The sequence below is a fragment of the Amphibalanus amphitrite genome, unplaced genomic scaffold (genome assembly GCF_019059575.1).
Source record: "Amphibalanus amphitrite isolate SeventyFive unplaced genomic scaffold, NRLGWU_Aamphi_draft 000338F_arrow, whole genome shotgun sequence".
Classification (NCBI taxonomy): Eukaryota; Metazoa; Arthropoda; class Thecostraca; order Balanomorpha; family Balanidae; genus Amphibalanus; species Amphibalanus amphitrite.
This window is the reverse complement of record NW_024881833.1, coordinates 147,364-175,274: the sequence shown is the minus strand read 5'-3', so window position 1 is coordinate 175,274 and position 27,911 is coordinate 147,364. Positions and strand designations below refer to the sequence as shown.

The following is a 27,911-nucleotide window of genomic DNA, read 5'->3' as shown; positions in this document are numbered from 1 at the left end:
GGACCATAACCTGCCTGTTCTATGGTTGATCTCCCACAATGGCCTATCCCGAGGTACGATGCCCACGATCCTGCCCTGACTTGATTTGACCTGTAATTTGACATATTTTTATGCGCTCTGTTTTCAGGCTAGCCATGAGAACCCTCCTCACGTGTACGCGCTGGCGGATGAAATGTATCGCAACATGCTCATCGACGTCGAGAACCACTGTGTTATTATCAGGTGAGGGCCAACTCAAAACGTTGAGTCTTGAAATATGAGTGACATAAATCCGACTTCTTAGGAATCTCTGAGCTGAGTTTTTCGTATGTGAGTCGGTTGTATGAGGATAGAAACAGGTGACTGGTGGGTATGTATATCATCGTTGTATGGATTCACCGGCACATTGAATGATGCAACGCCTCCCAGCTCCTCGGGACCTGAGAGAAACAGAACTGCCGACACGCAGTGTTTTGTCCCGATGCTATCCAAGGGCGTTGATGTGTATAATGAACACGACACAAGAACTCGCTACCGGGACCCTCGCAAACATCCAGCGGCCGTGGCCACTCGGTCACAAAGAAGCCCTAGTCCCAATCTGGGTCAGACGGAGCCGGACGGGGAGCTTTACTCACAGACCTGGTCGCGTGACCCAAGCTCAGAGCCTCAGGAAGCCCTTGTCTGGTCGCAGCTTTGATGGGGGGGGGGGGGGGGGGTATATGGTTCCGCAATCCGCATGACAGTCACTGGGCAGACTGCCGCGACGGTGAGGTCTGTTTACGAGCTGCGTAAGCGTTACATTTAATGGGCTGAATTGATCAATGTCACGGGAAGTAAAGAGTTGCTCTCACACCTCAGATAAAGATAAAAGGCTCATATCAACAGCGGAACGCTTTACTCAACGACCGTTTTTCGTTATGCTGCTTCCCATCGTTCGTCTCGGGCCACATACGCCATACGGCTGTTCGCGAGCTCCACCCGGTCGTGCCGCGTCCCGGTTCACTTTTGGTCGCCGCTCGGTCACCGCATGCTCATCACCTGGTCAACGCATGGTCACCGAACCGCGAACCAGCCCGAGCGGGCCGGCACCATCTGTTGTTCCCGCTCCTCAGACACGCGGCGGCGTGCCTAGGTCGTAAATCGTCTGACCACCGTGGGAATCGAACCCACGGTGAGGCGGCGACGTCCGCGCCAGCTGCCGGAACGTCACCTATTGAGTGGGCGGGGCTGGGTGGATAATGTATGGCTCATGTCAGCTGCTGGAGGGAGGGTCGACCAGATTGACTAGCTGGCAGGTCTGCCTAAAGATTGTATGTATAGCGGTGGAGTTACGTATAGAGCAGAAATGCGTTTCATTCGGACTTCCCGTCGCCTTCCTAAATGCAGAAGTGAGCTAGCTGTCTCTGCAGCATCTCTCGGCAGCGAGCGGCGCTGAGTGACGGCGGACACAGCTGCACAAACGGCCGCCGACCGGGCGGCTGGTGTTGCTCGCGGCGGGACGTCAGCTGTCTCCTGTCGGGAAAGGAGACGGGTTTGGTGGTACACCCCCCAGGACACAACATACCCTCGGGGCACGCGCGGGTCAGTCACAGCGGGGCTCCGAGGGTCACCACTGCGTGTCAGTGCGGCTGGGTGACTCGTGCTGCGCCCACTCAGCCCTGCTCGGCGCGGTGCGGCGCGGAGAGCCGGGAGGACGTCCGGCCGCCGCCGGCACCCTCCGTCAGTCAACAATGAACTTCCGCCGGCGGCCCGGCGACAGACGGCTGCCCCGCGCGCGGCCGAGTAACGCCGTGGTGTTGGGGGTCGATGACGAGACGCTGAGGTCGGGTCTCGGGTTACCGGCCGGTATTTGCACGCACACAGGAAGAGGGCGGCGAAAGTCCGTGCGGTTTGTGCGTAAGAAGTTCGCGCGGCCGTGGGTAGTGAGTAAATAGGCCTGAGTCAGGACAGACAGAGGTGATGAGTCACCTCGGCGGGATGCTGGGAGGTCAACGACGCGAAATGTTGGGAAGACGGACATTGAGGGAAATTGATGAGTCATAGCCAACGGTTACTGGTTAGTCATCGACTGCATGATTGGTAGGTATGCATAATATGTAGAGCAACTTGCAAATAATCCTGTCGGCTGTGATGCGTCATCTGAGACTGCGTTTGAAAAATATGCTTATTTTTTCCTGTTGTCATTTAGCATGCCAACTTGTTCACAATATACTTACGCTTACTTATTTGCATAATGCATATCCATGTATGCTAAAGATGCATAGCATATCGTCTTCCTGATTCTTGATTACAGTTTCCGCTATGACCTGGACCACTTCCCGATATGGCCTCCCCACTTGCAATGCACTGGCAGGGGTACAATCCCCGCTACCCTGTCTCCCTGTTAAATTGCTTACCCCCTGTTACCCCACTCTCCCGGCAGCGGCGAGTCCGGCGCGGGGAAGACGGTGGCGGCCAAGTTCATCATGCAGTACATCGCGCGGGTCTCAGGCGGCGGACAGCGCGTCCAGCAGATCAAAGACATCATCCTCAAGTCAAACCCGCTGCTGGAGGCCTTCGGCAACGCCAAGACCGTGCGCAACAACAACTCGAGCCGCTTCGTAAGTTGGAGACGGTGACGTTAGCTCGGGTGGACGCTCAGTTATTAGGCCGTAGCAGACACAGGCAAGGCCCTATGGCACAGGTAGAATTTTATGGATGGTCGTAAATGCTGACCGAACAAAGACGATAAAGGTAAGAATACTGCTGAGCTTATTGATAGCCTCTGTTATACAGGTCGTATGATGTTTTAGATTCCCTTCATTTAATCGCCACCCAGCGTTCTCACTTCACAGCCTTGCTTCGCAGCCATGGCACAGACATCTACTCAAGTCTGCTGGCTCACCAGCTCGCTGCGATCTGCCTGGGAACCCTGCGAGTTCTCGACCTCTTCTTCCTTCCCGTCTCCTTGGGGCTCTGGGTCTCTGGCTGTAATAACCGGCCGTCACGGGCGCCGCACCGGGCTGATCTGGGAACAATGGGCGGTACCACGGACGGACCGACGGCTCCCAGCTGACGCTCACGGCACTGCCGTCCTCGAACTGACGGTCCGGAGCGCCGTGTGAGGTCAGGGAGACGTCTGGGAAGGTGGGGCGAGTTATGACTGGTTTTACTAGGTCAGGTGGCTGCTACTTCAGATCACCGGTGCTACCGGGTTTGTTCGACTTTAGACTTACGTTGTCCGAAACGTGCCATGAAACTACTGGAAGGAAAACAATTACCTGGTAACCGACCGATCACTCGGGATGTTAGAATGCCATAACTCGAGACGGCCTGTCGGATTTAATTGCCGAACGGTCCACCATTCGCTTCGTGTGTGGCCTGCCAGCCTGGCACCATCTTCAAGGTCTAGGGTAATAGCCGTCGGACGCACTGTCCGCTCCCAAATTATCAGAGCGGCCCGTCCCGGCCTGGAGGTCCGGTGCGGTTTGCCTGGGGGCTACCTTAGGCAGCGGTTGAAGTTCGCTCTCCGCCCGCCGCGCTGGTGGACGCAGGGCGGTGGGCGGCGCCCATTAGGGGGATCAAGGGACGGTGGGATGATGATCATGGAGAGTTGGGGTGCTGGGATGTGGGTGGAGTGGGGCGATGGGAAGCGATGGAAGGGGGAAAAGTGAAACTGTAAAATGATAGGACGATGGGAAAATTTGAACTATGGTATGCTAGGACGGTGGTAAATGCGTGGATTGCGCGTCGTATATGAATTTAAGACGGTGTGACGAATGGTTTGGTATTGGGACGGGCTAAGACCCAGCTAGGACCCCGCTAACGGTATTTCTAAGGCTAGGTCTAGCCTAAAATATGCTGCTACTCCAGCTGCAAACTTCTGAGAGCCGTTTTCTATTCGCCGTGTTCCTCAGCCCGCGTGTCTCAGCCGTTTTATTATCGACTCAGCTCTGGTTTCCGTGAGTGTTTCACGATGTCATAAAGATTTACGTCTAAGGCGTTTTGCACGATCTTTGGCGATAATATTACTGTGGAAAGTGCAGATATCGCCCCAAGTGCCAACGGACCGCCCCACCGACCGCCCCACCGCTGTCACCGCAGTCTCAGAACCCCGCTATAAGCGTCTCTCCCACGGGAGTTGGGGTTTCTGTGAACGCGCGGACACGGCCCCATAGAGATCTTATATACATAGAGATGACATGCACTTAAAATCGCGGCGATTCAGTGGGTCTTTTTAAGCAACTTATTTTCAGCCAGTAGCGTGCCAATATGGCTGAGGCATTGTTAGTCTGAAGAAATTAATACGTAGCGAGCGAAGCAAGCGTAGTCTTTCGTAGATTAACGGAAATTTCTGAGTATCGAGCGGCCGGCCGGCCGTGGTTACGCTTTTGCGAGGCTTATATCTCAGCAACCACTTGACCGATTTACATTCGATGATTTTTCTAGGGTAGCTTCATTCCTTCTACCAAGTATTGGACTACTCTCGATGCATGTGGGTGACCGCTTATGCACGTGCCACGTGCAAAACGAAGAGGTGTCAGTTTTGCAATTGTTGCAATATCTTGGTAACTACTTGGCCGATTGCGCTGAAAGTTGGTATGTAGGTGGGCACCCACTAGGCAATGCATATCCATGTGCCACAGTTGGGGTGCTGCTGCACGTGCGCACGTGCAGGGGTCGATTCCAGATCTCGAGAACGGCTGAACCGATTGTGCTGAAATTTGGTACATGGTTAGGGACCAGTTAGTAGGGTGCAGTGCACAAGTTAGTTGGAGGTGTCCCTTGCAAATTCGCTTGTCCAAGGCCCACCCTCTCGCTCGCTCCGTTGGTCGCCCCTAAAAGGCGTTTTACTGGTTAAAAATATTGCTGTTCTTTCCTGGCTGATTTCATTCCTGAGGTAAGCAATGCAATTTGTAGCATGATTTCATTTTGTGTTTTTATTGAATTCCTTAAAAGCTCGCCTAAAAACATTCTCTCCCATTCAGGCTCTCAGTCTCATCAACCCGGCAGGCGGTGGACCTCCCGGCCACCTTCCGCGCGGTGGGGGGGGGGGGGCATTTTGGGGCATTTTTTTGCCCCCTCCCGTATCTCCGAAACTACTGGACGGATCCGTAACATTCAAACGATGTTCGATAGCCCTGTCAAATTTGTCGACGGAACTCCAATTTCATTGACCTCGGGGTCACCGATGACGTCACAGGTCAGGTCAAAGATAAAATGTTTCGCGTACGTTAAAAATAGGGCGTACGTTGCCTAGTATATATGTTGCTATTAGAGGTCACTGATAATACCATGTCAGGTCACAGGTCAGGTCACCAAGGGTCAGCACATGAACCAACTTTACTATTTTCTAGGATTGTGCGATGCATGTTTTATGGCCTGACATGGTCCCCCCCAAAAAAAAAGGTTACAGGTCTAAGGTCATTTGGGTCAGGTTCATGGAATTTTCAGGGTAGGTTCTTTGAGATTTGGTCAAGTTTGGCGCTTTCGGTCAACCGTCGTGAAAACGGCTGTTCTGAACCTTTCTGAGCACGGTGCAAGCTCAAATATACATATGTTGCATGTTCCCATTCAATGATACATTAACCCTCGCCGGACATATTAGTTTTCTACATACGCGCCGGCCGGGGGGGGGGGGGTTGGTACGATTTCCCTCGCCGTTTCGCCCCTGATGAAGCTAGAGCGTCGCGAAAAAAAAACAGGCGCGTGCGCCGTTACGAGACGAAGGGACTGGTACCCGATTTTAAGGTCTCATGAGGTCAGGGCAAGTGACCAAAGGCCAGGGTTCAATTTTTCATAACTTCGCAACAAAAACGATCGGAGAGCCGCGATTTTGGCATCATCGTGTTCGCCTCGCTCAGGCGCGTCGAATGGTATACTTTTTGTTCGGGTGAGGTCAACTTGAGGTGTTGACCTCGGGTCAAGGGCAGGTCAGCTCCCCCAGATCACGAAGCTGGTTGAAAGAGGTCATGTTACATATTACTCGAATCGGCAGGTCTTCCCGAGTTTATTGGTGGCTTTCCCGACTCGCTAACTCAATTTGATGGGGAGTTATTGATGAAAAACTCTAATGACCCAAGTATATAACTGCAATGAAAACCGTAAGCCTCATGATATTCAAAATTGGGCCAAGAAAATAAGACATGTTGGCCAAACTGACAAATTGACTTTTTCAAACCGTCTAACGGTTTTCATTGCAGTTATATATGTAATCATGAGCCTCAAAACCGCGCTTTCTTTAATCAATGACACAAGTGACCATAAATGACGCCACGCAATGTCAACAATGCAAAAGTGAAGCATCGGACCTTGCAAGACGTGCAAGAAATCACGATTCCGTGTGCTGGAGACAGTTTGAGATAGTTCTCGGCGCTAACATAGCAGTTTTCATTTTTCCCCATTGACTTATACCTAATGGTGAGGTCACGTGGCCGACCTGACCTCATGTGATTTTTAGGGAAAATCCGAGATATGTGTAAAAGTTGTGAGACCTCTGGCTGATACTACATCCTGGAAGTTTCATCTCCCTGTGAAAGTTCCTCTGGCACTGACGGCGTTGCGAAGTTGCGACATCTGAGGACTGTGCAGAGGTTCACTTATGACGTCACAGGTCAGTGGCCTGACCTGACCTGAAAATGCGGTTGGTGTCACAAGATGCGGCTTGGATCAAAGGTCAGGTATGCCAAGTTTCAGCTCTCTATCGCCGGCGTGTTCGGAGCTATCGTGAAAACCCCTATAGGGAGGCGGCACCCCCCCCCCCCTTCGGACGGCGAGGGTTAATGATACATGCAGTACCTGATACGAGCATAAGGTTAAAACATGCCTAATTTCATTTCAATAATAACGCTCGAAAGCGTCACAGCTAGACAAAAAAGAAAAACTGTACTTAAAAATAAGCGGATGTGAACACAATCTCCTTGACCGAATCCTTACAAAATGCAAGTCACGGGCCATGGCACCCCAGAAAACCTTGCTTAAAAAGACCCACTGAATCGCCACGAAATCAAGTGCTTTAACATAGGCGTGTCATCTCTATGTATATAAGATCTCTATGCACGGCCCGACCGCAGTCAAACATACAGCGATAACAGGCTGCCGCTGCAGCGACCGTCGGGTACCGTTCGGATGTGTTCCGTACATACAGCGGGGTGATCCCGTTTACGGAGTCATGGATGTTGCACAGCAGAGCAGACATTGACTCGTATGTTGTGAGAATCGGGCTAGATGGATATGTGTTTTGTTATCTAAAATGGGAGCAATCATGTTTTTACTAAATCAACCCCAGGCGGAAATTCTCTTCCCTAGATTTGTGCCCTATGTCGTTGTTTCCACTAGAATATGTGCGAAACCATATGATCATGTACGAAATTCACCTTTTCAAGTGGCCCGTTCAAAGTGACAATCCCGCCGCTTTTCACAGGGCAAGTACGTGGAGATGCAGTTCAGTGCTGGCGGTCAGCCCACCGGCGGCAAAATCTCCAACTTCCTTCTGGAGAAGTCGCGTGTGGTGCGTCAGAACGATGGCGAGCGCAACTTCCACATCTTCTACCAGATGCTGGCCGGAGCCACCAACGACATGAAGCGTAAGCGGAATCGAGGAGCTGAGTCCCCGGGATTGGGTGTCAGTTAGGGATGAAGGAGGTCCTGGGCATGCGGGAGAACAAAACGAATTCAGATTCTGATAGCGTTTAGATGCAGGTGCCTATTTTCAACGAGTTTAAACTTTAACCAGTCGTCTGGTCTAAGCAGCAGTTTAATGTAGAAATTGTCAAGCGATAACGAAACCCAAGTATGTAGGTACGTATCTACGAGTATATTAACAAATTAAATGATTTCATCCTCCGAAGTTAATTTCCCTCTTTGTGGTTCTTTTGCCGTAGATTGTGTTTCATAACAACTTTTTTCATCCTCACCTTCGGTTTTGCCCGATGTTCGTTGAATAGCCGAAGAGACCATCCCAAGTCCTAACTGTTTGGCCTGTGTCTGATGTATTACCGTGCCGCTTTCAGAGGACTTTGGCCTCACGTCTCCGGACTACTTTGCCTACCTGAACCAGTCGAACGTGTACAAAGTGGACGGCACCAACGACGCACACGAGTTTCAGGAGACGCTCAGGGGTATGTATGCATTGCGTGCATGAATTGGGTGTCCCAAAATTTAACGTCGCATTGTTTTTCGATAGCAAGACCTACGGCACGCATCACACTATCAACACTGGAAGCATCATCTCATATCAAGTGCGTCTGCTCTTTTGTGTTCCTAGCTTGCGCAGCTCTTCTTTTGGAATGTTACTGAAAATTATTTGCCCCTCATAAATATTTGGTCCCCTCTAAAACGTGTAACGTTGCGATGTTTTTACAGAAATGCACACAAATTTGTATGATTCGTATGAGCAACGAGAAGTCTGGTTTACCCTTTACTCGTGACTAGTGACACATGTCGTATCTTAATCCTTTTGCTGGCAAATCCAGCTAGCTCTCGACTTTGGCCTTCATCGGAACGTCGTGTTATCCCGCTGAGTGCGGAATATAACAGAACACGTTATCTGTGTCAGAGCACGACGTGCTTCTGCACTTCCTAGGTAGCCGTGGTCCCCAACACGAGAAATGGCATGCATGCACAAGTACATACCGTAAGATATATGATTCTCATTTATTTTCACTAAACGTTCTGCTGTCGTATAGCTTGTGAGAGTAGGCATGCTGTATCGTTTTTTTTTTTTTAAACAACGATCATCATTGTGAGAGTAGGCATGCATGCTGTTTTTATGTATAAACGACCATTCGTCTTAAAAATCAAGTGAAATATCCGATTGATTCGCTTTGGCTTAACTTGAAGTTTGGTGCGTTTCGAGCCCACCCCGCCCTCCGTGCTGACCTGCTGCCGCTGTCCTTTGCAGCGATGTCTGTGATGGGTCTGTCGGACGACCAGCAGACGGACGTGCTGCAGGCGGTGGCCGCCATCCTCCACCTGGGAAACGTCCCCTTCGCCGAGCAGGGCAACGACGCCCGGGTGGCCGGCAAGGAGTACCTGGCCTTCCCGGCCCACCTGCTGGGCGTGCCCGAGGAGCGGCTGGAGAAGAAGCTGCTCAGCAGAGTGTTCGACAGCCGCTGGGGCGGCCAGTCCGAGCGTGTGGACGTGACGCTGAACGTGGAGCAGGCCTCGTACACGCGCGACGCCTGGAGCAAGGCGCTCTACTCGCGGCTCTTTGACTTTCTAGTCAAGGTGAGGCGGGGTCGGGTATGTTGTGGAGAAGTGGCAGGAATTGAAGCAATCCGTTCCTGTTGCAGTCTTCCTGCGGCATAATCGCGTTCGAATAAACTCACTGGTTCTCCTTGTTTAAAATGTTATGATTATTGTTCAAATAGAAATATGTTCGCCTTGAAAAGTGATAGATTATCGACTTTTGTAACACCAGTATAACGCCTTATGGGGCGACTGACGGAGCGAGCGAGAGAGTGGGCCTTGCACGTGCGAAATTGCGAGGGGGTACCTCCAACTGACTTGTGCACGGCACCCTACTAACCGGTCTCTAGCGATGTGCCAAATTTGGGCACAATCGGCCCAGCCGTTCTCGAGATCTGGAAGCGGCACCCTGCACGTGCGCACGTGCAAAATGGGTCCCAACTGACTTGTGCACGGCACCTTACTAACCGGTCCCTACCTGTGTACCAAATTTGAGTGCAATCAGTCGAGCCGTTCTCGAGATCTGGAAACGACCCCTGCACGTGCGCACGTGCAGCAGCACCCCAACTCTGACACATGGATATGCAGTGCCTAGTGGGTGCCTACCTACTTGCCAGCTTTCAGCGCAATCGGCCAAGTAGTTACCGAGATATTGCAACAATTACAAAACTGACACCTCTTCGTTTTGCACGTGGCACGTACATAAGGGGTCACCCACATGCATCAGAAATAGTCCAATACTTGGTAGAAGGAATGAAGCTACCCTACAAAAATTACCGCATGTAAATCGGTCAAGTGGTTGCTGAGATATAAGCCTCGCAAAAGCGTCCGCACGGCCGCCGCTCATACTCAGAAATTTCCGTTAATCTAAGGAAAGACTCCGCTCGCTTCGCTCGCTCCGTAACTATCCCTGTTTTAACTACCTATTTTCACCGATTGTAATATTTGCGATCAAACCGATCCGAGAGCGCCGGTGTCGTTTTGAAATGTGTCTTGATTTTTTTAAAATGAATTTCGGACAAGCCGCTCACTGTGGACAACTTTCAGGTGGTAAATAAGGCCATGCAGACCAGCGAGCAGGGACAGAACGTCGGCATTCTGGACATCTACGGCTTCGAGATCTTCCAGAAGAACGGCTTCGAGCAGTTCTGCATCAACTTCGTCAACGAAAAGCTGCAGCAGATCTTCATCGAGCTGACCCTCAAGGCGGAACAGGTATGGCTGCCTTCCGTAGCCGTTTTTCTGAATGCATATTCACCTTCTTGAGCTCGCCACAACAGCTGCATGATATGGGTGTTCGCAAAAATATGTCATGATTTCGTTACGCCATTATCACCAGCTCAAATAAGCAAGGATCAAATGTCTTGCTGAAATGTGTTGCCCGGATCTTCAAATTTTGTTATACACATGTATCAGTGCCTCATGTCAAACCGGGCGCACCCCACACGCTGTTTTCAATATGAACCCCTTTTCGGCGGATGCACGTGTCACCTAGAGATTACACATAAGGGTTCATTCGCACGCACGTGTTAGAAGTGATAACACGGACGGCCTTTGCAATCACTATCATCAGCCGAGACAGATTCTTGGCTGTCTTCCTGTAGTCCTTGGACTTCAGATATCCCACAGGTAACGGCCGATGGGGTTGACACCAAGTGAGCGGGTCGACCAGGGGGTAAGGGTCCTCCTGCTCAAGAAACGGGCCCTAGCATTTCGTTTAGGCACCGGAGTGCAATTTTCGAAGTGTGGACTTGAGCCCATCCTACCTGTGCGCATGTCTGCAGCGTTTTGACCATTGTCTTGCCCCGAGTTGCCCCACATTTCTCGCTTAAACTTCTAGAGCACTCCCACGCAGCAGTTTTCAGCGGCAATGTTGGTGTTTCAATTTGAAGTCTTAAGAAGAAGGCCTCGCGGCACCATGAGCGTCTATCGCAAATCAATCAATGACCTTCGGACTGTGGAGCTGGTGTTCTTACCTAGCCTTTGAGGGTGGCATATCTACCCAAACTGTTTGTTCTGGCCGTCGGCGCCTCCATGAAGGTGGATGTGTGCTTCACTGGTTGACCGGGCGTGGCCGGTGAACGGTGCTCAGAATTGATTTGGGTTTTTTATCCTCGAAGCAAAGTAAATTCTTAGCCCTTTTCTGCCCTAAATAGCACCTATTGATTCCTGACCTTGTAGGGTATAATCCCCATGTCATTATCAATAATATATGAGACATGTTGGACCGCACCCCGCATCTTGCGCGAGCTCGCAGATGGTCAGGGAAGGCATCTCGTTGACCAAATGGGTGATCTCTTTGTAGTTTAAATGACTATAAATAATTCTTTTTCTCGGACTTTCAAGGATTCATTCGATTTTTAACGATCACTTTAGTAGTAAGTTGCATGTGCAGTAAAAAAAATCGCCTTGCAAGGGGTGCAGCGGAGGCATCAAAGCATGCACCGAACTGTTGTAGCACGGAAACTACGGGCATCGAATCCAAGTGCTTTTTGGCGATATTTGTTTTTCGCTCTGTGCAAGGCAAGATTTTTAATATTATAAATTAAAATGCATATGAAAGAAAACTTGAAAATGTCCTCTGTCAAATGGGCATAAATACGTGCACGTGCGTTCAAGCAATTTTTCCTACAAAGCGATTAGATTCATGACATATTTTCGTGTACATGAAGCTACAGGGAGGTCATAACTGCATTATTGTTAAAAACACATTTTTAAATGGCCTGATTTCTGTGATAATTTTGCATGTCTTTCCCCCATTTTTTTCACAGGAAGAGTACGTCAAGGAGGGGATCAAATGGCGGCCGATCGACTACTTCAACAACAAGATCGTGTGCGACCTGATCGAGGCGAAGCGTCCTCCGGGCATCATGCTGATGCTGGACGACATTTGCGCCAAGATGCACGCGGTCACCGACGGAGCCGACCGAGACCTGCAGATGGTACGTTCGTCCGCAGTATGGAGCGGTGGGGTGTCGTATGTTGGTGGTACGGAGCGGCATGGTATGATACCTTCGCAGTGCGGAGCGACAGGCTGTGGTATATCGGTGGTACGGAGCGGTACTGTATGATACCGCCGCAGTACGTAGCGACAGGCTGTGGTATGTCGGTCGTACGGAGCGGTACGGCTCGGTATGGCGCGACCGACCGGTTGGTCATACGTCAGGGGACATTGAAAGAGCGCTGGCTGGCGACTGCCGGACTTATAACTGTAAGGACTTAGAGGCTCTTCGTCATGGTTTAAGTGCATTTTAGGTGTAGGGTGATATTTGTAGTATTTGTATGTAAATTAGGTTGTATGCCTTTGGACTAGTTTTGCCCAGTTATATGTACTTTGACTGAAGAATGGCGATAAATGTTGACTGCTGTACTAATTCCTGGGCATCTGAACTGAGATACACTCGAGGAAAGAAGCACGCTATCCGGTTGGCGCCTTGAGCAACGCCCACTAGGTTATCTGCCCGCGAGGTTGTCCAATGTTACGTTTTTCCTGCGTTTCTTTTCAGGCGTGCATACTGCAAGTGCATATAGCTGCGGAGTGTGGGTGTAACTTTTTACCACAAATGGGGCCACTTTCGATGCAATATGCTGCAGACTCAGATGTCTTATCTTGACCAAAAAGCTATCAACCATCTGGCCGTAGGTTAGCAGTTGACGAGACTTCCTCCTATCTGAAATCAGCCACACTACTGATATTTCCCCGTGTCTCCGTCCTCCGGCAGCACCTGAACTCTGTGATGAGCAGCCACCAGCACTACGAACAGAACAAGGAGGGCTTCATCATCCACCACTACGCCGGCAAGGTCTCCTACGACGTGGACGGATTCTGCGAGCGCAACCGCGACGTCCTCTTCCCGGACATCGTCGAGGTCATGCAAGCCAGCCAGGTGTACGTTCATGCTTTATAAATCTGACGTCAATGCGGATGTTTATGCAAACATACATCAAACATCAAACCTTGACTTGTGAAGATACACTTCTTGTAGTAAATGGTGATCATCCTAAAATTTCAACTCTATTCAACTCTACGCAATATGCCGGGCTGAAAAAGTCTCACATGTTCTCCGGGCCGGGCCAGCATTTGGTAACCGTTCCTCTCCACTGTTGACTTATCGTCACGCCGCCGTCTGGTCGTCCCGCAGGGAGTTCATGGCCAGCCTGTTCCCCGAGGAAGTCTCCAAGAGCGGCGCCAAGTCTCGTCCGACCACGGCCGGCTCCAAGATCCGGCACCAGGCCAACGCGCTCACCGAGACGCTGATGAAGTGCACGCCGCACTACATACGGTGAGGGAGGGCCCACAGTGGATGGGCCAGATGGGGTGGTAGTGAGGGGACTCCATGCTGGGGATTGATCGCGAGGGGTTTGCGTTCAGGCAAGCTGATGAGTCTGGCTGTTACTAACATAAACCTCTTATGCTTCTGACGCGTGCATATATTTTTTATGCGGAAACTCCAAGTATCTCAGAAAACTAACCAGCTGCCTGGCTGTGAATGCCCCATTTCTTTATCGCTGGATTTGCCAAATTCCCTATTCACCACCCCTCTAATCATATTCTTCCCCATCTCTGACTACGCTTTCTCCCCTCAGGTGCATCAAGCCCAACGAGACAAAGCGTGCCGGCGACTGGGAGGAGGGGCGCGTCAAACACCAGGTCGAGTACCTGGGCCTGAAGGAGAACATCCGCGTGCGGCGCGCTGGCTTCGCGTACCGCCGGCCGTTCGACAAGTTCCTCCGGCGGTCAGTTGGGGGACGGCGGGCTCCGGGCGGGGTCGGAAGGGGACGGGTCAGGGTCAGTGTGCAGATCAGTCGAGGACAGGTGTAATGGAGGGTCGCAGAGTCAAACGAGAGGACCGGTGTAGCTTAAAAGAGAGCAACGATGTGGTATTGACTATTGTGTCAGCTTCTAGCTTGAGCTCATACTGGCTGTAACATGCTGATGATATTCCTATACCTGATAACATATTATCTAATGGTTGCTTTTTATCGCCGTAGTTGTGTCACTGATAATTACGATCACTGCACTCATCAATCTGTTGTGTAGCAACCACCAGACAGTGTTATTATTTATTATGAACCCCTTTTTCCTCAGGTACGCCATCCTGACGAAGGAGACGTGGCCGATGTGGCGAGGCGACCCTCGCCAGGGCATTCAGCTCATCATGAAGGCCGGATGTCTGGACGACGATCAGTTCCAGCTGGGCAAGACCAAAGTGTTCATCAAGGCTCCGGAGTCGGTCAGTGCGGGTGGTGGCCGGGTGGGCTGCTGGATATCGCTTGGGCCGGGGTGGATCATGAAACTATGTAGGCAGAGGTATTGTTGTTATCTTTGGCAGTAAAAATGTAAATGTTCTGCTACGGGGAGCAAGTGTGTTTTATGTGTATCAAAATAAGCCTTTTGGATGCACTATGTAGATCAATGCTACGCTGCAAACTTATCGTCAATATGTCATTGACAAAATTTGAAAGGTGCTCTGACCACGGCACTGCCGGTACGAGGTTTCTAAAGACGTCAGTGAAATCACGGGTGGAGAATTGTGCTGGACTGGGGGTGCTCGAGCTCTCCCAATTCCACGCCGGCCACGCCGGCTTGGCTTTGGAGCCGCGGCCGGGCGGCGCGGGTCAAGGTCACCGCTAGGCGGCGGCGGATTTGCTGCGCCCGAGCACCCCCAGCTGGTCACAATTCTCCACCTATGAGTGAAATTGATGCTGAGCAAGTGGTAGTAATACCATCAGGATATAGGGCCCAGTGCTGGCGGTGGATTGACATGCTAAGCATTGCCCCTTCTGTGGGTACATTATAAATGCGCCTTACGAGCGAACGATCTTTCACGATTTAGCAGTCACCCCTATTCAGCAAATTGATATTTTTCTGCACGGAGCACTATGTCACTAACAGATCAACTGCGGCGACTGTTGCAGCTCTTCCAACTGGAGGACCTCAGGGAGCGGCGCTTCGACGGCTACGCGCGCGTCATTCAGAAGGCTTTCCGGCGCTACTTTGCCGAGAAGCAGCGCAAGAAGCAGAGGGATGATGCCAGCGACCTCTTCTACGGCAAGAAGGAGCGCAGGAGGTTCTCCATCAACAGGTGGGCCATCGCCTCACCGGGGTGGGTCAGGGCTGCCACGGAGGAGTTAAAGTAATTGACAGTCTTTGTTGTCTACTGTTTATTGGATGTCTTATGAATTAAATTCTTGTGCGAGTCTAAACGACCGATATCTCTTTGGTGACCTGACCTGTTATCTACCCCAGGCACTTTGTGGGCGACTACATCGGCCTGGATGACCGACCCGGTCTGCGGGCGCTGGTTGGCAAACGGGAGCGGATAGAGTTCGCCGAGACCGCCGTCAAGTACGACCGTCGCTTCAAGGTGAGCGACGCCGCGCTGGCGAGAACTGTCAACGGGGCTGGGCGAGAAATGACAACAGGGCTGGGCGAGAATCATCGGGTTAACTATTGATCGTGAACGGGACACAATAGATGTAGTGATTGATATTGAGGGATTACGGAAACATGGCTGCGTCATTCTACATTGTAGTTTTATCGCGAGTACGAGGGCTGCTCTTGTAAAAAATCGTATGTAGTGTCTACTTTTTTATTTTGCATTGTCAAACACGCAAGGGGAAATAAATTAACATTAAATGGTTTGCATTGAAGTAGGGTAGAAAGGGATGTTGATTGCTAGCTTGCAGATTCCATTTTGCTCTCTTCATTTAACGTAATTTTGACTTGAAGATGACTGTCTTTATTTCGTTTCCAGTCCTGCAAGAGGGACCTGATCCTGACACCAAAGTTTGTCTACCTCATCGGCCGTGAAAAGGCGAAACAGGGGCCCCGCAAGGGCGAACTTCTCGAGGTTGTCAAACGGAAAATCGACCTACCGTCCATCAGCCATGTCTCGCTGAGTCCCTACCAGGTAATCTGCCGGTATCTGGACTAGTTGTGTGCCTAAACTGACCCAGCGTTAGGTCATGTAATGATGTTCTCGGTTGTTTCTCGTTTGTCTCGTCTCGGAAGTTGTCTCGGAAGTTGTGTCCATGGCTGGTGTACCATAATGTTTTATTATTTTGCTAGAGTGTCAATTGTATCCTTTCAAAACTGCAGCACATGTGTAATATTTGTTTTATTGATGTACCGGACGACGCCTGACCGTCCGGGCGACTGACTATATTGAGATTTGATATTGACCGTGAAAGCATCGGTCAGCTCATAAGTGGCTCCTCTCGTAACGAAATACCGCTGATGCTACGCCTCCGTCCACTCCCCGCATTCGCCCTGCAGCCTCCGAGCCCCTCCGTCAGCTCAGCGTCCTCGGTAACGTCCTCGTGCTGCCTTTCAGGACGACTTTCTCGTTCTTCACGTCAGGAACCAGTACGACAGTCTCCTGACGCTCAACTTCAAAACAGAGTTCCTCGCCGTGCTGAAGAAAAAGTGTGACGAAACCATCGGAGCCAACGTCGTCCTAAACTTTGACACAAGGTGAGGGCGATAGTTACATTCCTTGACATGTGCAGGTAGTGGTTTAGTGTATAATGTTTTGCGTTCACATCATTGCTTCGCTACAATTGATGCATAAGCCTCAACCGTTCCGGTAAGCGGTCATTTTTGAATCTTTTCGAAAGGAAACCGCATCAAGTGTCAACCATTTTCACCGGAAAATAATTCGGAACGAACCAAGAACCAAATAGAAATTTGAGACCATACAATGTCACCACAATTAGAGCTTGAGTGAGGACTCCCAACAGCCTCACTCCTTATCCCCGCGCACCCGCACCCGCACCCTCACCGTCCTGTCGTTCCTCAGGCTGGAGATGAAGGTGAAGAAGGAGGGCTGGGGTGGCGGCGGCACGCGCCACATTCACTTTGAGCGTGGCCAGGGTGACCTAGCCGTCACCAAGGCGTCGGGCAAGACACTGACCGTCACCATCGGAGCAGGACTCGACAAAAACTCGCGTGAGTTTTCGGCTTGTGCGACTGGTGACAAAGACTGCATGGTCGTGCTGGGGACTGGGATACAACATATTTGTGTGAATAGATTTTCTTGCCTTTAAATCACTGTGGACTCTTTTTCTGCGGACATTTTACTAAAGATTGTTCATTGCAGATCTAATTTATGGCAGTGATTTTCAACTGCCGTAGTCGGAAAGTGACTTCAAGGCCTACTGTCTTATTCACCCACACCATGAGACTGTGTTCTGTGTACCTTGAAAATATGCCACGCAGACGTGGCGTCATAGTTACTCATCTAAGAGGTGATTTTTCCGAGATATTTGTCGAGATATATATGCGCCAGACATCATGGTACTGTTAGTTCGGCCTCGGGGCAATATAGCGCTTATTCACGGTGCCTAGTGCCTACACCTTAGCCAGAAACTTGGCAGATTCGTTGGAGGTCGCATTAATTGCTATTCGTGTGATGTCCAAATGAGCTGTTATGCGTAACACTAACTATGCCTACATAACAGACGTAACTATGCTATTCCAAACTTACGACCCATGTGTAGTGCTATACACTGTTACGACAGTTCCCCACCGATAAGCCCCCAATCAGAGGTCCCCTCTTCTCTGCAGGGCCGTCGGCGGAGCGGCGCACCACCAAGCGTCCACCGGGCGGCAAGGGCGCGTCGCGCGCGGCGCCGGGCCGGTCCGGGCTCAGCCACCGGCCGTCGGTGCGCCAGGTGGCGCCGCCGCCGCCCAGCGGTCCGGCGCCGCCGGGCCAGCCGCGCGTCACCGCCGCCACCACGTACGCCATCCCGACGGGCCCGGCGCGCGCCGTCAGCCCGCGGGCGACGCGGCGCGGCTCGCGGCGCGCCCGGCCCGCCTCCGGCAAACTGCCGCAGCCGGGCCACGCGGTGCCGCAGCCCAGGAGGGCGCCCGGCGACGACAGCTACCTGAGGACGCCGGACGCCGGTGTGGCCGGGTGAGTGGGGTGACGGGTAGTGGTGGTTCACCACCCGGGTGAGTGGGGCGCCGGGAGGGAGGTGGTGCACCACCCGGGTGAGTGGGGTGCCGGGAGGTGGTGGTAGGTACACTCACCCGGGTGAGTGGGGTGCCGGGAGGTGGTGGTAGGTACACTCAGCCGGGTGAGTGGGGTGCCGGGAGGTGGTGGTAGGTACACTCAGCCGGGTGAGTGGGGTGCCGGGAGGTGGTGGTAGGTACACTCAGCCGGGTGAGTGGGGCGCCGGGAAGTGGTGGTAGGTACACTCAGCCGGGTGAGTGGGGCGCCGGGAAGTGGTGGTGGTTGTAACAGTGTCAGCCGCTGTAGGCCATATGTCAGAGCTTGTACGACCGAGGCGACCTCTACTCGTAGTCGACGACTGCGCCGGCCGCCGCCGGGTGATCAGTCTTCGTCAGTCTAGTCTCGGTCTCGGTCTCGGTCTCAGTCGCGGTCGGTCTTAGTCTTGCGCAGTCTCTGCCGAGTCTCGGCAGCCCACCGACGATTCGCGCTCGGTCACTCGCTATGTGACTCAGTCTCTCTTGCTCTCGGTCACTCTCCTGGACTGACTATATCTCTCGTCTGTCTCGAGTCAAGAAATACAGTGAGGTACCGAACTGAACTCTTTTATCAGAAGACTCCACGGCGAACATTTTAATTTGTTACAGTGGTGCACCACCCGGGTGAGTGGGGCGCCGGGAGCTAGTGGTGGTACACTGAGCTAGGTGAGTGGGGTGCCGGGAGGTGGTGGTGCACCACCCGGGTGAGTGGGGCGCCGGGAGGTGGTGGTGGTACACTGAGCTGGGTGAGTGGGGCGCCGGGAGGTGGTGGTTCACCACCCGGGTGAGTGGGGCGCCGTGAGGGAGTGGTGGTACACCACCCGGGTGAGTGGGGTGCCGGGAGGTGGTGGTACACTCAGCCGGGTGAGTGGGGTGCCGGGAGGTGGTGGTACACTCAGCCGGGTGAGTGGGGTGCCGGGAGGTGGTGGTACACTCAGCCGGGTGAGTGGGGCGCCGGGAGGTGGTGGTAGGTACACTCAGCTGGGTGGGAGGGGCCGTGGAAGGAGGCAGGAGAGGGAGCCGGAAAGTGACGAGTGTTCTTACTGGTGTTAGTGGTCAGGTAAGCTGCTTCTATGTCGCTTAAATAGGAATGTGTAATAACGGTAATAACGACTTATATCCAACGAGGTGTATTGCACCAGGAGGATGGGCTTTGGATTTCTGAGGTTTACCGGAATCATGGTGTACATATACGGTCAACGCTCTCTTTATCCGTGTTGTTCAGAATATCCTTCATTTTCGTGTTAATGTGCTCGTGTGACATGGTGTAATTCATCATGGGGATCTTGACTTACACGCTGCTGCCAGGAACTGACGCAATGTCTGAGGTTACATACTCCCGTCCAGGCTTTGTGACGCTTTTCGGTCTTCGCCACAGTGTCGCTAACACCTGGAACTCCGTGTTTGTGTGCCACATCGCCGCCCGTCTGACCGTGTCCTGTCCGTCCACTGCCTGTCCGTGGCGCAGTGTCCGTGGTGTCAGGATTTCTGTCCCGTGTCCGGTGCCGCCCTCTGACCTCCCCCCGTCCGTCACAGCGCCGCCCCCTGACCTCCCCCCGCCCGTCACAGCACCGTCCTCTGACCTCTCTCTCCGTGCCACAGTGCGAAGCGGGCCAGCGTCGGTCAGCCCGACTTCAAACCGCTGCCGGGAGAGGGGCGGCCCAAACCGGCGCCCAAGCCGCGACAACCCAAGTACCCCAAGTGCAAGGCACTGTACAAGTAAGTCCAATCGCAATTGATACATAAATGAAGGAGTGTAGAAGGTTTACAGGGTTTACGGGTTTGATTGTATCTTACGTTACAAATGTTCTGAGCTGCCATTTTAGGCACGTTTTAAGGCCAACCCGAAGCTGATTCATGACCTTTGCTGGAGTTCAGGTCCGTGTCAGCAGCGGGGCTATTTACGCTCGACCTTTAGTTCCGTGATGGACATCACAGTTCTACACAGAAAACACCGTGATTTTAACATGCCAAATGTCATCGGCTTATCCGCCGCATCTGAATGTTTTGCTCTTTTGCAGATACGACGCGCAAGACGTGGACGAGCTGAGTTTTGAAGAAGGTGACATACTAGAACTTGTACATGAAGGTAGGTTTCCAGCATGAACATGTAGTCATTTATGACCGTAAATGAGTAACGAATGAATCAATCGTTCAGGAGTGGATTCGTTTATGATGCATCTTAAGCGTGACTGGATTCACTCCTTATTACGCACGTACGGTACGAGCCATGCCTTCTCCGAATTGCCGTTGTCCATATCAGGGCTCATTGGTAGCTACTTGCTTCGATTGTCTATTATTGACCGGTTTTCTCTTGTTTCAGACGCGTCGGGCTGGTGGCGAGGGATCTTTAACGGCAAACAGGCGCTGTTCCCCGGTAATTACGTGGAAAAGCTGTGAGATGAGAGCCGAAAAGCCAGAACGTGGCTTACTGGTTCGAACCAGTAGGCCACGTTCTGGTTCAGCGCTGAACGTGGCCTACTGGTTCAGCGGAGCTCAGAGCTCCGCTGACATCGAGACAAAACAGCGTCGAGACAGCGTCACGACAAGACAGCCTGTCTCCATAGAGTATTGAGACAATGACGAGTGAACGTTTCATCGGAGGATATGAAGAGTCGTGTATTTGTGAGCGCTGGGCTACCACGCGGCGTTGTTTCAGTAATTCCATGAAAGGGAGGTCCTATTGCGAGCACGCCTCTTTGCCCCACCGCCTGTGATAGTTGTGCGTGTACTGGTGGGCTGAGACTGCGCCCGCGGCCCGTGTTCAGTTGTGTGACCGGCGCACTGGCGTGTGATCAGTCACACGTGTTAGAGATAGGTGATAGGTGACACGCCAGTTCACGCTGTTTGTTAACCGCAGACGATCGCGCTTGATATAATTTATATGCATGATCATGTAATCGTTATGCCTTGTGCACACCGTCGCGTACCTCAGGCCGTCAATGGGAGCGGTTTGTCCAGCGATTTACATATCGTCAGAGGCCGGGAGCTCAGTGCGCGCCCCTGCCATCTGTCGGCGGGAGGTTGAACTAGTCTGCTGCGGACGCCGCCAAGCGCCGAGCGTTCGTCTGTCCCGCTCCCCACGAGTTCGTGCACCAAATAAGACAGGGGAGAAACGAGAATGCGTGTGTGTATTGCTTTTGGCGCGAACATGTAAGAGGATGGCGGGAGCGTGCCGCCGTTTGTACGTCACAACTTTGAGACGGAACACGTGAAAAAGAACCCCGGGCGACGCGGCTCACTCGCGGCGTGACAGGAGCAGAATGCCCGAGGGCGTCACAGACGACGTCATAGGGTCCCAGGGTTCCCCATTGGGCGTCACTGGCCGCCATCAGAGCTACCTTAGTCCGCCACCATCGGGTCCAAGGATCTCCGTCCTAACGTCCACAGTGGACAGTCCACCGCGCAGCTCTGTCCACGGTGAACAGCGAGAATACGAGGGCCCACGATACACAGACAGACACACACCACGGCACAGAGCGTGCCCCACGACTCGCATCATTCGTACTCGGGACGGCTGAATCCACTGACCTTCCCGGAGGACGCCTCAGCAAAGCGGTGCTGGTTTAGACAGACGGTAACAGACCAAACCCCGGACGACGGAAGCCCAAGGCTCCTGACAGACACTCTTAGACGAACACCACTCACGACACACACGGCACGCATACAGTTCAGAGATCAGAGGCACGCCGACGATCTGCACACAGAGTGGTGCAGAACGGCGACACTGTAAGCAGAGGACCGGAGAGGGAGCGCTCACCGCGGACCCAGCCAACCACCGAAATCACCAGATGTCAGCGGACGGGATCACGACTCACGTAATGAGCTCCGTGTTGGAACAGATTTTATCCAGACATGATCAGCGCGTCAACGTGAGTTCTGCTTCACAACGCATCGCATGATGATCGGCGCTCGAGTTTTGATAGAAGGGTCGCTAACTTAAACTCCAACCTCCAGAGCTTCTTAAAAGTCTCTCCAGGTCTATCCATCTGTCATTCTACTTTTCTCCCACTCTTTACTCCGAGTCCACTTCCTTGTCTCTCGCTCCCCACGAGCCCTCTGCCCCTCTCCCCGCTCAGCGGCTGCTCAGAGGCGTCCCTCGTAGGCGCGCGATATTCCCAGCGCATCCTTCATCAGGTAGTCGCGGAGGTGCCAGAGCGTCTTGACCACGGATGTGCTGTCGGCCAGTCCGTCGGCCAGCCAGTGGGTGGGCAGCCGGGCCGTGTCGGGTACCGGCGTGGTTTCGGGCGTGGCGTGCAGCTGGCGCTCCCAGCCGCCCTGCTGCTGAGGCACCGACGCCCGCTCCGGCTGCAGCGTCTCAATGTACCTGAACGAGGGGAAAGGGAGGCGGTGAGCGGGGTGACATTTGGGAATGCTGGCGCGTGAAGAGAAATCAAGCTAACCAAAGAGTGACGGCCGGGAATACAAGACAACTCACGGGACTAAAGTAAGGTTTGTGGCCCCTCTAACTGTAAAGGCAGCCAACGAAACAGCATATATAATAGGTATGTATTCACCAGTCACAATTCCTGTGTGAGGCAACGAATTGTGAATCGCACCCCACCGACCACCTCGCTACACATCAAAGAGTAGAAATACACTATCAACAACAGACTTAGTAACACCCCGCTCCAACAGACTGGCAACATATTCAGTCTCTCATCCTCATCTCGCCAGCTGCGCACCTGATGTAGGCCTCCGAGTGGAGGAGCCGCTGCGGCCGGGCCGGAGCCGCCACGAAGCGCGGCTCCGGTGCGCCCGTACTGCTCGTCGGAGTGGACACGCCCGAGCCGGGGCCGTGCTGGCGGACGGCGCCGCCCTGGCCGGCAGCGGCGCCGGCCGCCGCGCTGCCGCGGCGCGGCACAAAGTTCCTGGCGAGAGGAGGGACGCGATTCAGCGGGTGGGAGCTGGGGGACATGATCTGGGGGTGAGTGACTGTAATATTCATACGTGTGATTGTGTGCTATTCACGATAGCATCAATCACCTGGCTGGTCGTCGGAGATCACCGTAACAGGTAACTCATCACAAACAGCTCTCAATTAGGGACCCAACGACGAGCGAACGCGAATACACGAATACATTTACCATATCTGAATCTCGTCCATCCCACCCTATACCTATCCTCCATAAGCTTCCTTCCCCGTTCAACTGACCTAGTCCCTTTTCTCTCCCCATCCCCACCCAACCCCCATCCCCGTCCCCTCCCGCATCGCCCACCCAACTGAGCCCACCCCTGTCGCCCGCCGAACTGACCTGCCGCGCTCGTGCGGCGCCACCACCCTGCCGTTGTTCTTCTGAATGTGCACCTCCTTGACGTGTCGCATCAGCCGGCCGGCGTTCGGGAACGGCGTGGAGCCCTTCTTGATGCGATTACAGCCGCGCCACTGGCACTGGTACTCGTCAGCTGTGGACGGGGAGGGGTTCAGGAGTGAATACGGGGACAGCCGCGCCACTGGCACTGGTATTCGTCAGCTGCGGATGGGGAGGGGTTCAGGGATGGGGAGTGGTTCAGGGGTGAATACGGGGATAGGCGGAGTACGGAGACGTGATAAGCAAAAGCATAGATACAGGGCAGCGCGCGCTGAATACACAAAGTGGTCTAAGGACTTCGTGATCGGCTAAAAACAAGTTAGTAAATTCTACGAGGATAATCTAAATGTACGCAATTTCAACAATACAATGCACTCTGGAAGTCCACCCACACCCTTCAAAAACCTTCAATATCTAAGACCCAGACATTGGCTTCACCAATACTATCGTCCTCTTATGTCTCCCACCAACCCCAGCATCCTCCAGTCCCCAGACGTTCTTCTCACAGACGGTGGCGGCGTAGACGGGCACGTGTCCGCCCGGCTCGGCGTTGCAGTGGTCGATCAGCTCGCTCATGTCCTCGTACTGGAAGTCGCAGCCGAGCCAGCAGCAGTCGTACACCACGTCGGGCCCGACCAGGCTGGCGCCCAGCACGGCGCGGCTTGGCGTGTCCGCCATCTCCACTCGCAGACTGGCCACAGAGTCGGCGTTCATGCGCGCCGCGCGCTCCTCGTAGGAGGCCTTCTCGGCCGCCGAGAGGTTCTTCCACTGAGGGTGGAAGGGGGCGGTTAGAGGTGAGGAGGTTTCTCAGTGATATTATTTAGCAGTAGAGGAGAGAGGGTGGTGTGACGCCGTGACGGGTACGGCGGGTGTGGAGGTTCAGGAGAGAAACTAAGGTCGTTACGAGCCGCTGCGGGATGAACTAGTAAAAGCCAATGTATAAAAAGGACAACGGGAAAACGTCAGTTGGATAACACATCAATAACGACACTTAATGCGTCGACCCTAATTCCATTGATTCACTCTAAGTTTACCAGCAAACGCGAATCTTTGTGCTTGCATTTGTAATTTATGTGGTTAAGAAACAGATCAATAAGGTAGCGTCAATGCTGCAAAACACAGGAAGCGAGACATGAAAATGGAAAGCTCGACAGGTGGCTAGCAGCACGGCCTGAGCTGTCGATCGGTCATCAATGGGGGATCTACGTGCTGAGGATTCACACAAACATCAGACACAGTTTCACAGACAAAATGACAGCAATGACGAAACTAAAGGTCAATCATAAAACAATAGAAACGGGCATATGCAGGAACTCTCGATACGCCATTTTGTTCAGCAGGCTGTCGCACAGCACATAAGACAGATTAGTGTCACAAAACGGTAAATACAAAATCTTGAACATGCCTCAGCAAACATTTACACAAACACTCAGAACATGCCAACATTAGTTACTGAATCGTATGACAACGCGCATTAGGATCGCATAAAATAAAACAATAGTAAAAGCAACAAAACTGGGCAAAACAAGCCGGAACTGTAGCTGGTCGAGACGGGTGCAAAACCATCAAAAGGCATCGCCGAGAGAGTAAAATTCGGCCAGCTGGCCGGACCGTACCGGCGCCTTACCATCTTTTCAGTGTCCAGATTCGCCTACCGATTGGCACAACAGATGTATCAGCAAATGTCACATTGGATTGCCCAGTTTTGAGCAAAGCAACGGCACACAACATTCAACAATAAACGTTGCTTATCCGCTTCCTGAGCTAAACTATCGTCGATTGAATAATTACATGTGGCTTTGATATGTCTACTGCGGTATGAAATACATCATTGTAACGATAATTTGACATATATAATTTGGTACTCAACCTATTAAATTGTTGAAGAGGCTTAAACGGATAGATACCCGACTGAGCACAGACGTAAATAGACTGTCTGTGCGGAGCATCCCGTAACTGCGACACACATCATCTGACCGGCTCCAATAAGCCAAAGAAAGCACCCAGGTCACTGCCTCACAGTTGCTGCTAAATGGTGAGCCACGCACGCCCATCAGTTCAACCTGCGCCGCCCCTTCAATGTCCCGGCCCCTTCCCCATGGTTTGACAGACTGGATTCCTTCCCGTCGCCCTGTCCCTTCCCGTTCTGCCAAGTCCCTCCTGCCCGGCAACCACTGTCCTGTCCGTCCCGCGTCCTCACCTCTGTGCCCACAAGCCGACTGATGTCACCAAAGTTGGCCGACGGGTTATTGGAGGTGATCTTCTTCCTGATGTCGGCAGAGTACAGGATGTAGCCCGTCAGAATCTTCAGACGCTTACTCTGTGCGTAAAAAGGTTAGAAAACGGTGAGAAGCGGGCTGATGCGCATATAGAGAACATTGCACAATGCACATTGCATAACGCCACAATAATGTCGCTTGTTGGTCCAAATCTCAACCCAGTCCCAGCCTCACATCAACAGACACCCCAAGCCAATAATAAGTTACACACACTCCTGAATCATATGACAACACTCAAAACGTCTTTATCCTTGGATCCGGCCTCGCCGGCTCGTACCTTTTTGTAGCTGCTGACTGGTGTGCCGACTGAGGCATTATCGGCCGACCCCACCGACGCTGGCGGGCCGTCCAGGGAGTCCTCGTCCCCGACCTTACTGCCGGCCGGAGAGGATACCTGTGGGCACAGGGGGCAATCAGATAGGGTCAGAACTAAGGGTGGGGCTGTTCAGAGAGTCCTCGTCCCCGACCTTACTGCCGGCTGGGGAGGATACCTGCAGGAGACATGGAACGGTTAGAGAGGCTGGAGGACCGTTCAGAGAATCCTCGTCCCCGACCTTACTGCCGGCCGGAGAGGATACCTGTGAGAGATAAGGGAAGGTCAGAAGGGTGGCGAACCGTCCAGTCCTCGTCCCCGACCTTACTGCCGGCCGGAGAGGATACCTGTTGGGTGCGGGAATGGTCCGTTAAAAGAGGAGGATGAAGTCCGATTCAGACGGTCTGATATCCGCGGTGGGGTCGTCGCGAATAGGGATTGCGACGGAGTCAACTGTCAGCTTAACTCTAGCTCTAAACACGATCACAAACATGAAACATACTTCTGAGTTCCTCAACTGCGCCTCTTATCTCTCTAGCCCCCCCCCCCCCCCGATGCGCCCTCCTTCACGCACCCCGACGGCCTCAGCGAAGAGCGACTTGATGCGCTCGGAGGCCTCCTGTTGGATGGTGGCCAGCGGCTGTTTGCGCAGCACCAGCAGCCGCCGGAAGTGGTACACCTCGTCCTCCAGGACGGCCTCCGAGTGCACGTAGCGCTTGGGGTCGCCGCCGCGCGGCACGATCTGACGCTTGGACTCGTCAAACAGGTTCTCACAGACGTACACGTCCGCCTCAGGGATCTCGGTGGGACGGCCTGTGGACGGGGGGGGGGGGGTGTCAGGGGGCGCCGCTGCCGCGGTGGAGGCCAGCGAAAAATTGAAAAGACTCGCCTGTGAGTTGTGAGTAAAGTTAAAGCGTCTTCTTAATTAGCTACATACATCTCTCAATGAATTATTTCGGTCTGAAGCAAAAAGGCATTGCTCAAATGAGCACATATCTGTGCTGGGTGTGTAATGACAGAACTTATACGGCAAGCATAATAGATGCTCAAAATTCCGGCATTTCACCGACATTCATCACAGTTTCCCTCAATAAACTAGCATGATCAATATCATCCCCTAGCCCACTCCCTTCTCTCATCTCATCGTATGACTCACGAGAGCAGTAGTCGGTGTAGTCGAGCACGCAGCACTTCCCGGTGACGAACGCCATGGGGTGTGTGTCCTCCAGCAGTGAGACGAACACCTCCTGTTTGTAAAACATCTGCTGCACCGAGGAGGCGATCTCGGCAGACGTCATGTACGTCGGACCGTGGAAGTACTGAGAGCCGCTGGAGACGGGGTTCGATACCGGTCAGAGGCGGGGTCACGGTAGTTGGTGTCAGAGACCAGGTATCAGGAGCTGGGGACCACGGCAGGGTCAGCCCGGTCATGTACAGCCCTCTGCCAACTGCGTGGTAGGTATTCTTTCATCGACAAAACCGAGAATAACGCGGATACTATGCTATCGGTTGCTCGGAAATCATAACAGCAAGATGCGCGAGACTTCGCACCTTAGATTGGCATTACCATCGCATTCATTTTCTACCCAGTTTGGCAACAAAACCCGAAAGTTTATATTTGCCCCCAAAACAAACTTTTGCATTTTGTTGCCACACAAGGCATATACTTTGTTTAGTGATATACCCAATCGAAGGAGTAGAGCATGGCGCCTCTATTTTCAGTGAGTTCCGACCGACTGACAACATAGTCTTTGAGTTATTACTGGTTTTGTCGAAAAAAGAATACCTACCACGCAGTCTGCTGAGGACTGTACGTTGGACCGTGGAAGTACGGCGAGCCGGGCTGGGAACGGGACACGGCAGGGGTC

At 52.8% G+C, this 27,911-nt stretch overlaps 2 protein-coding genes across 8 annotated transcripts in view; one reads left to right on the top strand and one right to left on the bottom strand.

Moving 5' to 3' along the window:
• Positions 1-21,261, top strand: part of LOC122388877 (unconventional myosin-Ie-like) — a 46,111-nt gene extending 24,850 nt beyond the window's left edge. Inside the window, exons 4-24 of one of the 2 annotated variants that reach the window (XM_043380366.1) lie at positions 128-222; positions 2,402-2,579; positions 7,382-7,544; positions 7,971-8,078; positions 8,861-9,186; positions 10,195-10,362; positions 11,919-12,089; positions 12,870-13,036; positions 13,290-13,430; positions 13,735-13,884; positions 14,237-14,381; positions 15,067-15,233; positions 15,398-15,515; positions 15,906-16,061; positions 16,485-16,624; positions 16,950-17,098; positions 17,717-18,065; positions 19,742-19,858; positions 20,161-20,228; positions 20,463-20,573; positions 20,624-21,261. In XM_043380366.1, coding sequence (XP_043236301.1) covers positions 128-222; positions 2,402-2,579; positions 7,382-7,544; positions 7,971-8,078; positions 8,861-9,186; positions 10,195-10,362; positions 11,919-12,089; positions 12,870-13,036; positions 13,290-13,430; positions 13,735-13,884; positions 14,237-14,381; positions 15,067-15,233; positions 15,398-15,515; positions 15,906-16,061; positions 16,485-16,624; positions 16,950-17,098; positions 17,717-18,065; positions 19,742-19,858; positions 20,161-20,228; positions 20,463-20,539 — 3,153 coding nt within the window. In that variant the 3' untranslated portion in view covers positions 20,540-20,573; positions 20,624-21,261. Of the gene's footprint in view, positions 1-127; positions 223-2,401; positions 2,580-7,050; positions 7,163-7,381; positions 7,545-7,970; positions 8,079-8,860; positions 9,187-10,194; positions 10,363-11,918; positions 12,090-12,869; positions 13,037-13,289; positions 13,431-13,734; positions 13,885-14,236; positions 14,382-15,066; positions 15,234-15,397; positions 15,516-15,905; positions 16,062-16,484; positions 16,625-16,949; positions 17,099-17,716; positions 18,066-19,741; positions 19,859-20,160; positions 20,229-20,462 lie in introns of those variants that run through there. The other variant, XM_043380367.1, reaches the window with a different exon arrangement.
• LOC122388875 (protein polybromo-1-like) overlaps positions 21,252-27,911 on the bottom strand; it is a 32,750-nt gene continuing 26,090 nt past the window's right edge. For all 6 annotated transcript variants that reach the window (XM_043380360.1, XM_043380362.1, XM_043380363.1 and 3 more), the window contains 8 exons: positions 27,200-27,372; positions 26,618-26,856; positions 26,008-26,124; positions 25,652-25,771; positions 23,958-24,219; positions 23,395-23,545; positions 22,825-23,010; positions 21,252-22,466 (listed from right to left, as the gene is read on the bottom strand). In XM_043380360.1, the coding sequence (XP_043236295.1) occupies positions 22,226-22,466; positions 22,825-23,010; positions 23,395-23,545; positions 23,958-24,219; positions 25,652-25,771; positions 26,008-26,124; positions 26,618-26,856; positions 27,200-27,372 (1,489 nt within the window). In that variant the 3' untranslated portion in view covers positions 21,252-22,225. The remainder of the gene's footprint in view (positions 22,467-22,824; positions 23,011-23,394; positions 23,546-23,957; positions 24,220-25,651; positions 25,772-26,007; positions 26,125-26,617; positions 26,857-27,199; positions 27,373-27,911) is intronic.